At 32.9% G+C, this 15,975-nt stretch overlaps 1 protein-coding gene and 1 long non-coding RNA gene across 2 annotated transcripts in view; one reads left to right on the top strand and one right to left on the bottom strand.

Annotated features, from left to right (window-relative positions):
- Positions 1 to 15,975, top strand: part of LOC139499375 (uncharacterized) — a 36,776-nt gene that overhangs the window by 15,288 nt on the left and 5,513 nt on the right. The window contains exons 5-9 of the mRNA XM_071288057.1: positions 3,987 to 4,301; positions 9,833 to 10,138; positions 10,623 to 10,843; positions 12,978 to 13,080; positions 14,516 to 14,599. Coding sequence (XP_071144158.1) covers positions 3,987 to 4,301; positions 9,833 to 10,138; positions 10,623 to 10,843; positions 12,978 to 13,080; positions 14,516 to 14,599 — 1,029 coding nt within the window. The remainder of the gene's footprint in view (positions 1 to 3,986; positions 4,302 to 9,832; positions 10,139 to 10,622; positions 10,844 to 12,977; positions 13,081 to 14,515; positions 14,600 to 15,975) is intronic.
- LOC139499356 (uncharacterized) lies at positions 2,051 to 2,814 on the bottom strand. The gene is made up of 2 exons (XR_011658163.1): positions 2,734 to 2,814; positions 2,051 to 2,169 (listed from the first exon to the last, which is right to left on the bottom strand). It is a non-coding gene; the product is annotated as an uncharacterized lncRNA (long non-coding RNA).

Raw genomic sequence — 15,975 nt, 5'->3', positions numbered from 1 at the left:
GAGCAAGTGCAATGTTTTTGTTTGGATATCTGAGCTGCCAAATGTCCATCAGTTCATTGTTTTCAATGAAAATATTTAGTTCATAATTTCCTACATCTTCACGCTGTGGCATATGTTTTGTTTCTAATTCCCTATTTAGGCACCAATTAAAATCTCCCATAACGCAATTCACAATATCATTTTTTTTTATTTATTTTTAACGTATTTAACATGTTAAAGACATGCTTTTTTTCTATGCCATTTTCAGGGGCGTAGACATTAAAAATTTGAAAAGTTTTGTTTGAGTCTACTTTGAATTCAACTATTAATGTCCTTTCCTCTGCATCTTTTTATTGTGATTTATGTTTATATATAAATTTGGTTTCACCAAAATTGCTACCCCTGGGGAAACGCAAGGCCCATTACACCAAAAACGTAACCCTCCTCATTTTTTTCCCGTTCATTTTCTACTAATTTTATATATTGAGTTTTTTGCAAAAATATACATTCAAAATTCTTTTTCTGACGCCAATGTATTTCGTTTTGACGTATCTGCCATACCATTTGCGTTGAATGAAACTAAACGAATCGACATACTTTATTGGAAAAAATAAATATGGATATTATCATAACTATTGTCTTCCAAATTCTGCATATTTAGTTTGCAGAATTGTTCAACGATTTCATGTATGTAATACAAAATAATAAACGTCCAACTCAGTATTTAGATAAAACTATAATCTGTAGATCTATAGATAAAAACAATTATCAGATTTTGCTTTTGAAGCAATAGTTTTAAATACAAGTATTTTACATTGAAAGAATTTAAAATGATGACAACACTGGGTAATCATTTAAGAAAAATGTAACAAGACATACCTTTGAAATGTTGTTGAAATTGGGGAATGACATAAAAGGTCACCACCCCAAACATGGTGGATAAATGGGAATTAGATAAAAAAAAAAAAAAAAAAAAAAAAACTTGGGCACAAATATGTCCTGAAATCAATCTAGATCTCAATGGGTAACCATATTTGCATCTATTTTCCTAAATAAAATAAAAATGTACTTAAACTAATAATGATAATTGGACAATAATTCTTCTGTAAAGAAAAATTGCAAATGGAATTGTTTTTAATCTAATGGAGTTAATCAAACATAATATACATGATATACACTCATATCATTTGAGACGAAATGGACAAAAAATCTTTATCTTTCATGAAATGTAAACGAAATCTTTATCTTTGATAAAATATAGAGAGAAAAAAATACATGAAAATAAAGCTAGCAAAGAAGAAACAACGACAAAAAAGATAAATTTAAATATCTCATTTAAGGTGTAATACCACCATTGATTTTTCCCTATTAGTTTTTGTTAAATTGGTACTTTTAAAAAAATTGTACAGTATTTACCTTTATTTCAACCAAAGAAATACTTTGCATGTGTAAAGTTTAATCTTTTCCAGTGATACAGTGAAAATTTCACACAACAGTTCATTGCATATAAGAAAATAATCATCACCGGAAGTAAACAACCCAATTTTTACACTGTTATTTACTGGTTACCTGCTTTGGTAGCTATGTAACCTTAACGTTCCAAAATATTTTATAAGACCATCAAATAAAAAAAGAATGATGCTTTCAGACATCCAACATACATATTTACGACTCAGAAAAATGTATGTGCATTGAAATCCAGGGTTAATTTTCTACAACTGTCAAATTCAAGGGAATATTTTTTTAGGCCTACTTTTGTATGCAACCGGATGTACCATGATTTGGTGGTATTACACCTAAAGAACATTTAATGTCAAATAAACTTAATGTAATTGTTTTCCCTCCAATTGCAAGTTATTTCAAGCATAACTGTCAAGTTTTGTCTCAGACAGTGCTATAGTTTCAGAGAAAATCACTATAATGTAAGGCCTTATCCTACGGCAATTTCAGTCTAATTTCTACGAAAAATCCTAATTTCAGTGTATCATTATAAAATGCAGTGTTGACTAATATCTGATAAGAAACTCATGATCTATGCATTCAAACAATTAAATAGAATACAAAAGACAACTTTAAGATGATAAACAATTTTATTGCACCTTTTAAAGTTCATTTGAAGGTCTGTTTTGGTCTGTTTTGGTCCATTTTTCCTCCTTCCTTCCTTTTTCATCAAAACTTGATATCTTTTGTCTAAAAAATCAAACAAATGTGATTAGTTCCCCACAAAAAAGAAATAAATGTAATGTTAAATCAATAATTAAAGTGTTCTAACTGAAAGAACTGTCTCTATAAATGTTAACAGTCTACACGGAAGTTTCTAGAAGCCCTTATGTGTAACTCGTGTTTTTAGTCTGTTCGCCTAGTGTGACAAATAACGGTTCCCTTTCAGTCAATCTTTTATTGTTACTGGTATCAAAGTCTTTTTATTTACTCATAACAGTATATTTCTAATAGATTTACACAAAGAGTCCACTTTGTTGTAATTTACATTAGAAAATGGGCAGAAAGAGTAATGAAAAATACCTCAAAATGTTTTTAGAAAGGGTTATGTCCCTTGGAATGCTGGTACAAAAAATAATTGGTAAGAATAATAAAGTTTAAGTATGTGAGACTGGATTCTGATGTGTATAAATCCAGGGTAAATAAGTGTTTAGATGATTTATTGTCTGTGCAAAATGTAGACGGCACAATGGCAAATTGTAAACTTTTGCGGCCAAAAAAAAAACAAAAAACATGATGATAGTTGATACTTACTTTAATGCTGAAGTGTCATCTGCAGACCAATTCACATATAGGATTTTTCAACAGAATGCTCTTCAGATCATGTGAACACTGAAATAAAAAATTCACATGTTGTATAAACAAAACTATTAGGGTCATTTAAAATTCAACACAGTAAACTAAATACAGCTTTGTCTGTCCACCCATTTGACTCAGAAAACACCCGTAAACCCCCATTTCAAGGCAATTTTACCTCAAACGTGCTTTCTGTGTCTCAATCCATTCCTAATAGTCCATGTTTACAATGTATGAACTGGTTTATTAATAACTTTTAAAAATGAAAGTACAATAAGGTCACGTGTGCACATGTAGTTTCCCTAAATAGGTGTAATACCACCATTGATTTTTCCCTATTAGTCTTTGTTAAATTGGTACTTTTAAAAAATTGTACAGTATTTACCTTTATTTCAACCAAAGAAATACTTTGCATGTGTAAAGTTTAATCCTTTCCAGTGATACAGTGAAAATTTCACACAACATTTCATTGCATATAAGAAAATAATCATCACCGGAAGTAAACAACCCAATTTTTACACTGTTATTTACTGGTTACCTGCTTTGGTAGCTATGAAACCTTAACGTTCCAAAATATTTTATAAGACCATCAAATAAAAAAAAATGATGCCTTCAGACATCCAACATACATATTTACGACTCAGAAAAATTTATGTGCATTGAAATGCAGGGTTAATTTTCTACAACTATCAAATTCAAGGGAATATTTTTTAAGGCCTACTTTTGTTTTTGCAACCGGATGTGACGTACCATGATTTGGTGGTATGAGGGTTGTCCCAAGTCAGGAAGATCTGGTCTTTGTTAGTCTTGTATGCTTTTTAATTTGAGTTTTTTTTTATATATTGGGGAGGTTAGTCTTACGTCTATTGTTACTGAACTAGTAAGTATTTTGTTTACAACTTAAAATATTGTATTCCTTACCAACGTAATGCCTACAAATGGTAAAATGAAATATACATGGTAACTTTTGAAAAATATCCATTGGAGATTATTAGCGCAAGACGACCATATGCTCCTCTTGTATTGTCAACAATGTTGCATAAGGTTGATTTCTATTCTCATTTTAAAAAGACACCATAGCGGACAAAATGTGCATATGGTCAATCTGTACACTATTATGATCAAAAACAGGACACTACAGTTGTCAAAACTATCATTTATATCTAACTAGACTGCCATTATTACAATATGTTTTTTTCTTCTTTTTCCAGTTCACTACAGAGTGTACCCTTTCTATGATCAGATAATACAAGACACCATTCTAGATAATGAGGTCCTTGATCTACTGATTTCTAGATGTATCCTAAGGAAAGAAGACAGGGCAGAAATAGAACACCATCCCAGACAAATTGACCGCAACAAATGCATTTTAGACCTTTTAATTCAAAGACCTCAAGATTGCTTCGATGTATTATTAGCCGTTCTCAAGGAGTCTTCTACCGTTTCTAAAGACCTGATAGATTGTATGGAAGGTCACCAACTCTCCCATTATAAAGTTCTTTCACAGTTCAACGTTAAATCATGCAGTGAGTATTAAGCTTACATGTTGATTATTGGTATGAGTAAGGGTGTCTGGTAAATAAATGTCAATACGACAAAATAATTTGACTGGGAAATCAAACCTTTTCTTTTTTAAAACAAGCAGGTGTATTTGGTAAGAAATTTCAGATCTTCATCTTCGTCTAAAGACATTTGGTTGCTTGACATACAAATATGTAGCAGTGTATGAATCTCTATGAAACTAAACCAAAATGTTCCATTCTACAAAAGAAAGGTTGGGAATGATTTAAGTCATAATTGTCCTAACTGCTAAGCTAGGTTCATACCGCCGTTCAGATCAACTCCATCTATCCCGATCAAGACATACAAAGCAATTTGAAGACAGGTCTGACTCGTTCGACAAGAACGTTAAGGGGGTCTACCTTGCTGATCATTTGACATTATATCCGAGATTGTTTTACATGTGAAAACATTCGGGTAAGGATCGAGAAGCCAGTCACTCGAGAAGAGATAGGTAGAAGCAGTCGGACTGATTGTGGGGAAATCGTATTAAGTTCAACTTTGGTCGCCATTCGATCATTGCGACTTATATCTCAATCAATGCTAACTTTTTTGGTCTGTTGTCCAGAATAACTTGACCATACCCAGTCTCGTCCAGATCACTGCGACTTCTTTTATTGTCATCCCTCGACAATATATCCGATCTCTACGTGACCAAATTCGACCACACTTCAACCTTTACTCGGTCAATTACGCGTACATATGACTGATACACGATCCTCTAAACGGTGTTTAGAGCTTGAGCTGTTTAACTCTCATAGCATTTCTTCCGCAAAAATATATTGGCACTGTTTATGCTTAACTGTACAAAAAAAACTCAACAATAAATAATCATTGTACTTCTTCATTTTACATTAACACAAGGATAGAATTGTTAAAGAGAAGTTAAAGATACCAAAGGAACTTCCAAACTCAAAGGATCAAAACAAAACTACTCAGTCATGCCGAAAAACGATAATCGACTAAAAGACAAACGTCACTCTACTAACACAACATCGACAAAAGAAAACTTAACAACACTAAACACAACAAAAACTGGGATGGTCTTAGGTTTTTCAGAATGGTAAATCCTGTATTTTGACCCCTGAAGTTCTACATGTATTTTTGGCTAAATTGTGGGGAAATACGTAACATCTGTACCCCCTTTTTTGCTAAATATTTAGTAAATATATACTGGCTGCTGCCATGGATACATATAAATTATCTTTAACCTATCACTACTAATAATAAATCTATGGAAAGTACATACATATGCACATTTATGACAATAATCTCAAAATTTGTAAGAAAGCAAGTTAAAGAGGATGGTTAAATGTATGTATATTGCTATCTATGCGTAGACAATTCAAATCAGGTAGTAATATGTTCAAGATAGGATCTGTGAAAATTGTAATAACATATCAGCGTCCACTCAGATGAAGTTTTTATAGCTATGTTCGGGCATCTTTGTTGAGCTCCTGTACATCTCTCATTCTGCTCATACAGTTTTTGACGTGTGTGCCGTTGCCTCTACAACATTTCTTGATTACGATATATTTGTCCTTGTAAAACTCTCTTCAAGCTCCGTTACATTTATTAACCTATCTCTCTGGGATCTTACCATTTTTTTTACAAATCCAAATGCGTTATTTCCATATAGATATCTTAAATATATGATTTTACTCAGACCTTCTGTGTACTACTGGATTTAACCAAATAAATAGAGAATGCCCTCTCTTCCATATTACGGTATAAAGAGTCGTTATTCAAGAACGCTTAAATATACGCCATTCAAACTCGCTCTCGATCTGTTATGTATGGTACATTATGATTGATGCAAAATAAAGTTAGAAAACGGAAACTAACTGTTTAGACGTACATATGTACGAACGAACAAGGGAAACACGTAACTTATTTCATGCTCACGTTTGGTCCATAGGGTCTCAAATTAAAGTCATATGAAACTTCAAATTAAAGAAAGTTGAATATATATGTAGGACTCGTTCTATGGTGGGTTCCAAATCTATGGCAGATTCCTAATCTATGGTAAATGTGACGTCATGCCATTCCAAATCTTTAGCAGATTTTTTACAATCCTAATCTATGGCAAGTTTTGTAGTTTCCTAATCTATGGCGGATTATTATTGTTTCCAAATCTATGGCATTAATTTTTTTTTTGCAAATGGAAATCAATGCAGTACATTTTCGACCAATGACATGTCTTAAGAAAGAGGAAATATACGACAACGTGAACATGTCTATAAATATTTGTGAAATAAATATTCCATAGTGTTCGACAAAAAAAATTAATAAATAATAAATTCATCAACCTTAATACAGACTTCAAGATGAAATGATGTGCTCTGTACGTAAATATAAACCGTTTTTAATCTAAGCATGGTATCTGTTTAACCCGTTCATTAAACCAACTACATTGATAAGTCCTTTAACAAACAAAAAGACTGCTTTTTATAAAAAAAAAAAACAACCAAAAAAAAAGTAACAAATAAAATTTAACAGTTTGAATTTTCAAATAATATTTATTTCAGCATTATCGTTAATTCGACTTTTTTATTTGATGTGGATTTAATACCGCAGTCCCACTAGGCCACGATCGCACTTCGATCTTTGAAAAAAAATGCAAATTTTGATGATCGAAGTACGATCGTGTAGATTGCAGTAAGGTCGTAGTGAGGTCTTCAATATCGTGATGAGCATGGCCAAATTTGAACATGTTCAAAACAATCGTGGTGCGGTCGTGGTGAAACCAGGTCGAAGTGGAAGCGTAGTGAGAGCGCACTAAGGTCGTTGTTAGATCGCAAAGGTCGCTGTACCATCGTAGCGAGAGCGTAGACAAAGCGTAAAAAATAAATCAAAACTCCTTTATAAAAAATATGCGATACCGAAAATAGCGGTGCCCTTATTCATCGCGGACATTGACCGGTACTGCACATCTTATCCCTCTTTTTCGGAATAGTAAGTCACATCTTCCTTTAAACCACCGGCAACTTTTTGTCAGGAAAATAACTTCATCTTGAATGGTGTTCAAATCTATGGGTTCCGCCATCGTTAGCGGCGGCGAAGATGTAATATGGCGTTATTCAATTGTGACGTTATATGTTACTCTCTCCCGAAGATCTGCCATAGATTTGGAGAAAACAAAAATCTGCCATAGATTTGAGTTTTTTGACGTTTGTAACGTCACATTTACCATAGATTTGGAATCTGCCATAGATTTGGAACCCGCCATAGATTTGAGTCATACATATATGTGTTATATAACTGAATGTTTTATAAAAGTGAAAATGAAAATTGGGAATGTGTTCAAGAGACAACAACCTGACCATAGAGCATAAAATAACAGTCAAATGCCATCAAAGGGTCTTTTACTCCGCGAGGAAATTCCTCAATCCAGATTATGAAACCTCCACTCCGAATTCGACAAATGCAATTGTATTTGACAAGTCCAGATTTAATAGAACTCGCCATTGTGGCTAGTAATACTTTTTTGGGGCTTTTGCATCAACCCAGCAAAAAGATCGCAATAAAAGCATTTGTCCGCAAAATTTCAACCGTTATCTATGACTTCTGTATGAACAGGAACCAGATGATACATATTTTGTAACAGGTGTTCTGATTGGCTAGATGACACTTGTATAAAAAACTTAAACTAATCAACATATGTTTTATCAGATACATATATTTACTTTCACTTTTGGCAATATATATTTTAATGTATATATTTTGGGGATTGAATAAAGAGTTAATTTCTTATTAACTGTAAATAAATACTTAGCTCTAATAACATGAATAAAGGATACTAGAAAGGCAATATTAAATAAGATGCTTATTAATACAGCTGTTAAATAACATGAAAGGAAGTAAAATGACCAAGCACTTCTAAATGAGAAGCCATTGAAAAAAAATAAACAAAAACTATCGAAGTGAAGAAAAAAGGAAATCAAAGATACTCTCTAACAAGCTTCAAACAAAGATATACAGTTGAGTGCAGACCAAGCGTTACACGTAACCGGGCCTATTAGACCGTTGGTTTTCCCGTTTGAATGGTTTTACTCTAGTAATTTTGGGGCCCTTTATAGCTTGTTGTTCGGTGTGAGCCAAGGCTCCGTGTTGAAGGCCGTACTTTAACCTATAATGGTTTACTTTTTTAAAATTGTTATTTGGATAGAGAGTTGTCTCATTGGCACTCACACCACATCTTCCTATATCTACTAAAAAGTAAACGCTGCGTTTACTCGCGTGCACTTCATGTAAACACCGAGTTAACTCCGCGTTAACTCCGAAATTTTAGTAGACATAAATAGTAAACGGTCGTTTACTTTCGCGTTTACCTCTGCGTTAACGCGAAAACCGCGCGTCTTTTAATTTTGAAAAGAGTAAACGGGCGTTTACTGGGAAATTCGTGTTTACTTCGTGTCTTCTAATTTTGTAAAAAAAAATGTAAACGCCCGTTTACTGTTTTTAGTAAACGTGCGTTAACGCAGATTGTCCTCGTATCCTGGATACACTGACCTAATATATCACCTGATAAGGTACTTCAAAATATATATCTGTCCATTTTCGATCAACATTTTGACTATTGCATTTAATGAGAGTGTGTCGATATTTGTACATGTAAATTTTGAACAGAACTGTAAAAAGTTTTTGAAACTGATTTTTATTTGCAATTAATATATGTTTATATTTCTAATAAAAAGTATTTTTGAATAAACATATACGTAAAATATTAAGTCATTTTAACAACATAAATAAATGTACAAATGGAAACGACGATTATTTTATAATATTAATAAGTTAGCGCGAAAAAGTAAACGCGCGTTTACTTTCAAGTGCACGTAAAAATCAATTTAGAAATATGTAGTAAACGCCCGTTTACTTTTACGTGTAAGTAAAATTAAACTTGTGAAATCGGAAGTAAACGGCCGTTTACTAACGACCAAACGGACACAGAGAAAACGCACACAGAGTAAACACGCGTTTACTCGAGTAGACATATGAAATTTCCATTTTGACCGCGTTAACGTAAATGAAGTAAACGGGCGTTTACTAGTAAACGCAAAATTTAAAGATAATTAACGAAATATGTGCACGCCGCGTTAATTTGCGTTTACTTTATGTAATGCTTGGTCTACACCCAACTGTAGACATGCTTTAAGGGAAAACATAAAAGTAAACCTAGAATAAAGTTATTTCTGAAAAAAATGTTTATCAAATATATTGAGGTACGAATAAAATAGCAAATTAAGCATTTTAAAACCTTGCCAATCTGGCAAGTCGGATTTCAATTTGGCGAGTTAAAATTACAAGCTGCTCAATTTTAAACATTTTTTTTATAATCTTGAACACTTTTATAGATACAAAATGTATATCAACAGTTAACATTACAAGAGCAAATATCTTAATGATACTAGTTGCACAACGTTCTTCTTGTATTTAAGTGTCAAGTAATCCAAATTTCAAAGCTTTTGTGACAGTAAATTACTTGTCTCAAATTTAGTTACAGGATTCCATTCAGTCAGGTTACAAAAGAACTACCACAATCTGACTCAGAATTTGTCTAATACAGAAAGCATCATTGATTCATTAATATCAAAGGAAGTTTTAGATCCTGATGATCGTGCAGGAATAAATTCCAGTCCAGTACAAGCCAAAATAAATAGAAAACTTATAGATCATATCAGAAGTAAACAAGATTATCTGCTTTTTCTGGATGCTCTCAAGGAGGACCCTGTCAATGCAAAGCTTGCTTTTGACTTAGAATCAATAAACGTTACACAAGATGAACTAAAGTTACTTGAAACAGGTAATTTTCTGAACGTTTGCTGAATTGTTATTAACACACCATATGATAACTTATGAAACAACCAATGTACACGCGAATGTACATGTGATCAACTAAACATGCTAAAGGTCACCGTACAGCCTTCATCAAAAGCAAAACCTATACCATATTGTAAAACAAAGGTCAAACAAGAAAACCTTATATACTCTCATGTCCATGCCTCTCAAGCTGGTTTGAAGCTCTGTAGAGGTTGACTGTTTATATTCTCTGGTTGTCATCAATGACATTATTTATTTTCGAGACACATCAAATAAACTAGTTAACTGTTTATCAAAACAGTTTTCGGTTCCAGAACGGTAATCTATTTATTAATGGTTGTCTAACTACTATTTACAAGAGTGTGAACATCGAACATATTAAAATTTCAATATATATATATTATCCCAGTTTTTTTGTTAAACAGGATCTGAACTAAAACACAATTGAAAGACACTTTGTCTTACAGGAGCCACAGTACCACAGCTAACAAACAGACCAGGATTCCAGACACTGGTTACATTAGTTTCTATGGTTAAAGAAAAACAGATTTCAGATACAGAACCCGAAAGCAGTGATACCAGATTAGCAGCAGACTTGTATAGACTACAGACTTGGTACAAAAAGATCCTAAACATGAAAACCATGGATTCACAGCAATACCGACAATGTGATCAAACAGTAAAAGCAGTAAGTTCTTTTCTAAAGTTGACATTATAGTTATCAAAGGTACCAGCATTATAATTTAGTACGGCAGTCGCGCGTTTCGTCAACATAAGACTCATCAGTGACGCTCAAATCAAAATATATTAAAAGAGAAAAGAGTACAAAGTTGAAGAGCATGGACGTGAAACAAATGTTATCCTTTCACTCGGAAACAACAAGGCCAATTATGTATCTGGTTTAGCTAAATACGTATGTAAGATTTTTTACAAAAACATTCTCATTTGCCTAATGAAAAATCAGCTATTATAAGCCAATATTGATAGCATTAATATAAATATAAAAAAATATTTGGTATGATTGCTTAAAATACAACTCTTCACAAGAGACCAAATGACACAGAAATTAACAGCTATAGGTCATCGTTCGGCATTTAACAATGAGTCAGCTATAAAAGGCCCCGAAATCACAAAACAATGTAAAACAATTTAAACGCGAAAACTATCAGCCTAATTAATGTACAAAATATTGAACAAAAAACAGTAACACAGCGACAAACCTTAAGTAACCACTTAATTACAGGCTGTTGACTTGGGACAGGCACATGTATACAGAATAAGGCGGAGTTAAACATGTTATCGGGATCCCAACCCTAACCTGGGACAATGGTGTAACAGTACAACATAAGAACGAACTATACAAATCAGTTGAAAAAGCCCTAATTCTTCAGATGGATACACATAGAAATACATGTAACAAAAACATGTAGACGTCACCATGGTCACCGGTTACTTGTACATCCCAACTACAAAAAGACACTAAGTACAGATCTGATAATACTCGCAGTTACTGACAGCTAATTCTCAGCCAATAACAACTAAATTAAATGTAAAACAAATCATGCATTTAAGACTAAATTAGCAAACAGTCAGAGAAAAACATGAGCTTGTTCTTTTTCAATTTGAACCGTACTGCAAATTCAGAATTATGCCCCTTTTTAACTTTGCAAAGCACGAGTCATCAATCACATAATTATTTTACTTTTGTTTACCTCGTAAGACTTTGGGTTTCCAGATTAATATGACATGTTTAAGCAATTATATTGGGTATGACGGAAACCTGTCTGTCAATTTGCAGTTCAGAGTGCAGAGGTTGACTGTGACAACGTTTTACGTGCCTTTAGGATAGTTATGGACTTTGTATGTTTGATGCAGTTAAAATACATAAGATAAAAGATAGGGATATGACATGCTTTCGTGTTTGAAAATGAAATTATTTTTTGTCTCCCGTCTACTTAGTTGAAAAGGCAACATCATCAATGTATTAGTTTGTGATAAGGTCAAGTTTATGGTGAACCAGTAATGGTAGGACACTGATATTTGGAACGCAATAGTTCAGTGACACACATTATTTTCATAGAGATTGTTGACTTTGAATCTTTTTCTTACTTTACATGTCTTAGTATGTGACAAGGTCAGTTTAAAGAGAAACATAAATTGTATGTTAATGATTCTAGGATACAATTATATAAGCATTGGCTAATCATAATTCCATGGATAATAGTTTGCCCTCCCCTCAGTCATGGTTTATTGACTTTGAAACGTTTGCTTAGTGTACATGTATTTATTTGGTATTAGTTTGAGGTCAATGATATTTGCTAAGCAGATTTATGAGCATTGGCACATCTCAATTCAATTGAGATTGTTTGTGTCCTCCCTTCAGTATGGTACAATGACTTTGAATGTTTTGCATTATTAACAAGTTGATAGATCAGCTTAAGATACATGACTAATGGTTAATAAATAGTATAAAGTCACTCATATTTGGTGTGCAGTTGTATTTGCATTTTGAAGTCTCATGTCCACCGGTCATGATGGTTCATTGACTTTGTAATTTTTACATAGTAAACAAGTTAAAGTTGTGCTTTGGTTAGTTTGGAGGGAACTTTTTATAAGTCAATGATATTTGATATACAGTTTTATAAGCATTGGCATTTCACTTTTCCATATAGGCCCTGCAAATTCAGTCATGATTTTTTTACTTTAAAATATTGCCTTTTAATTTCAATATTTGCTTTTTACAACCAATATTACGAAGCGGGAGACATGCTTCTGTGTCAACTGTTTATCTATAATCATTTTTAATTATTATTTCTGAACAGATAGTGGTAAGAATTGGTGGAAAGCATGATTTCGGTGCAAAAGAAACCTCATTGGACACTGTGACTAAACAACAAGTTCAGAAGATTCTAGATGGTCTAAAAGGTAATCATAGCGACATGACCTTATGTTTTTCTCTAAAAATTCAACAAATAGGTCAGTTTTTATCCTTCAAATTTTTTTTTTGTCAATATTTAAACCAAGATGAAGTCTTTTGAGTTATTACTCTGAAACATCATTGTTTTGGGGCAAATTTCACTATTTAGGATAATTATCTTGAACACTTTATCACATAGAGAAAAATTAAAATTAAAACAACACAGTGTTTGTAATACTTTTCTGGATTTACCTCTATCAGGAATGCTCAAAGAACAATATTTGAAAACCATGGTGACGGAATATATAGGGACTTAATCAGTTGAAGAACTTTAAACCTAAAAGAACCTTACACTGTGCATTTGCATTCAGATATCGCAGATCAAATTTATTCGTGCATAGTGTATTAATTTACGTTTTTTGATTGAGTTAACCCTGCCAATTGATATTTTATCGTGTGTTTGTTGTGATGTTATGTTATTATTTCAGAAAAAGGAAGAAGGTTTGGACTCATTAAAACGTTTAATCCCGTTGTTTATGTAATTTATACGTGTTTCTCGTTTCTCGTATTTTTTCATATAGATTAGACCGCTGGTTTTCCCCGTTTTAATGGTTTTACACTAGTACTTTTGGGGCCCTTTATAGCTTGTTGATCGGTGTGAGCTAAGGCTCCGTATTTGAGGCCGTACATTGACCTATACTGGTTTACTTTTTTTCAAATTGTTATTTGTGAAGAGTTTCCTCATTGCCAATTATACAACAACTTCTTTTTTATGGTTGTACGGCCATATATTTAGTTTTACCCTTGACTGTCCTGCCAACATTCCGTCATTCCGTCAATCTGTCATTCCTTCATTCCTTCATTCCGTCATTCTGTCATTCCGTAATTCCATCATTCCGTCATACCGTCATACCATCATTCCGCAAGAAACTATTACACACAACTTTTTTTTCTAATCGCCTTCAGATATTGGGCTTTGGTATATAATTTAACCTTGATGAGTTACAGATCAAGTTTATATAACGTTCCACACTGGTAGTTTTTGCATAAATGTTAGGCTTTGTGCTTTGATGAATTGTTGAAATTCAGTTATACGACTTTTTTTCTATACGCCTTCGGATTTGCGGTGATTTTTTGTATGTAGGTCTACCATGATGAGTTACAGATCAAGGTGCTTTTCATGTCGTTTCATCACTTCTTAATATATCTCCAGGGCATCCACTTCCTGTTTGATGATAGTTTGAAATTTAACTACTCATTGATCAAGGAAATTTTTCATCAAATTAAGTATTGATACTATCCATGCATGTTTTTTTTCGTGTTGTTTCGACACATCTACATGTAGTTATATAAACATGTTTCTAATAATAAATGTCTTTAGTTCATTTTCCTTTATGTAATTCACCATATAACTGTATAATCAAAATTATTTTATAATTTCAGAAAAAGAAGAAAATTCAAGTCTTAAAGACAAAATAATAAAACTGGAAACTGAGCTGGAAGACGTTATTCCAAAGAATATTAGAGGTATAATATTAGTTCATGTATTTGATATCTTGACAACAACAGCAAATAAATGCATACATGCGACCTTTGGACATGCTTAGCAGATATTTATTTTTAATATTTGGTCAGTTCAAAGCCTTTTAACTCTGCAATAATTTGTCAGTTGTCGAATTAGTCTGAGACTTATATAATATTAAAGTAAGATGACATCTGACCTTGACTGGTTCAACTCAAGGTCAAAAATTGATTCGAAGGATCGACAACACAATGAATGGACTTATTATTTTGAATGATTTTATAATAACTTACTTGTTTATAGAAATGTTCATTGGTATACATATAAAAAAGAAGATGTGGTATGATTGCCAATGAGACAACTATTCACAAAAGACCAAAATGACACAAACATTAACAATTATAGGTCACCGTATGGCCTTCAACAATGAGCAAAGCCCATACCGCATATAGTCAGCTATAAAAGGCCCCGATAAGTCAATGTAAAACAATTCAAACGAGAAAACTAACGGCCTTATTTATGTAAAAAAATGAACGAAACATTATTGTCTTGCTATAAAGTTTATATTTTGAGTTCTTTTTAAACAGGCAGATGTGGTATGATAGCTAATGAGTCAAGTGTCCTCTAAAGCCTTCAACAATTATTAAACCGATACTGTATAGTAAGGTATAAAAGGTCACAAATAACATACACCATAGACTAAATCCACTATAAAGAAAGTATTTCGAGTTTTTTTAAAGATTTTATACATTGATCCTCTAAATAAACTCATCATAGATACCAGGACTAAATTTTGTATATACGCCAGACACGCGTTTCGTCTACAAAAGACTCATCAGTGACGCTCGAATCCAAAAAAGTTAAAAAGGAAAAGCACTAACACAAATGCAGGTCGCCAGCAAGCTTCTACAACAATTAAATCCCATACCGTTTATTCAAGGTTCCTGCAGTGACAAAATATATGAAATAACATATACCAAAGACAAAGGGAGCTACCATTTGGGGAAGAGGGTTGGTGGGGTCTATGATGAAATTTCAAAAAAAGGCAATACAGAAATTTTGAGTAAAACAAGAATGTGTCCAAAGTACACGGATGCGCCACTCGCTTTTTCATTTTCCATGTTCAATGGATCGTTAAAAATATTTAACCTGAAACTCCCACTTTCATTTTCTATGTTCAGTGGACCATGAAAATGGAGTCAAAAGTCTTGTCTTTAATTGGCTTTAAAATTAGAAAGATCATATCATAAGCAGCAAGTTTACTCAGTTGCAAGTTGATTGGACTTCAGCTTCATCAAAAACTACCTTGACCAAAAACTTTAAGCTGAAGCGGGACGAACGGACGGACGAAGGAACTGACGGACGGACACACAGACCAGAA

Source organism: Mytilus edulis, chromosome 12, assembly GCF_963676685.1.
Source record: "Mytilus edulis chromosome 12, xbMytEdul2.2, whole genome shotgun sequence".
In the NCBI taxonomy this organism is placed as follows: Eukaryota; Metazoa; Mollusca; class Bivalvia; order Mytilida; family Mytilidae; genus Mytilus; species Mytilus edulis.
This window is presented reverse-complemented; position numbering and strand designations above follow the sequence as displayed.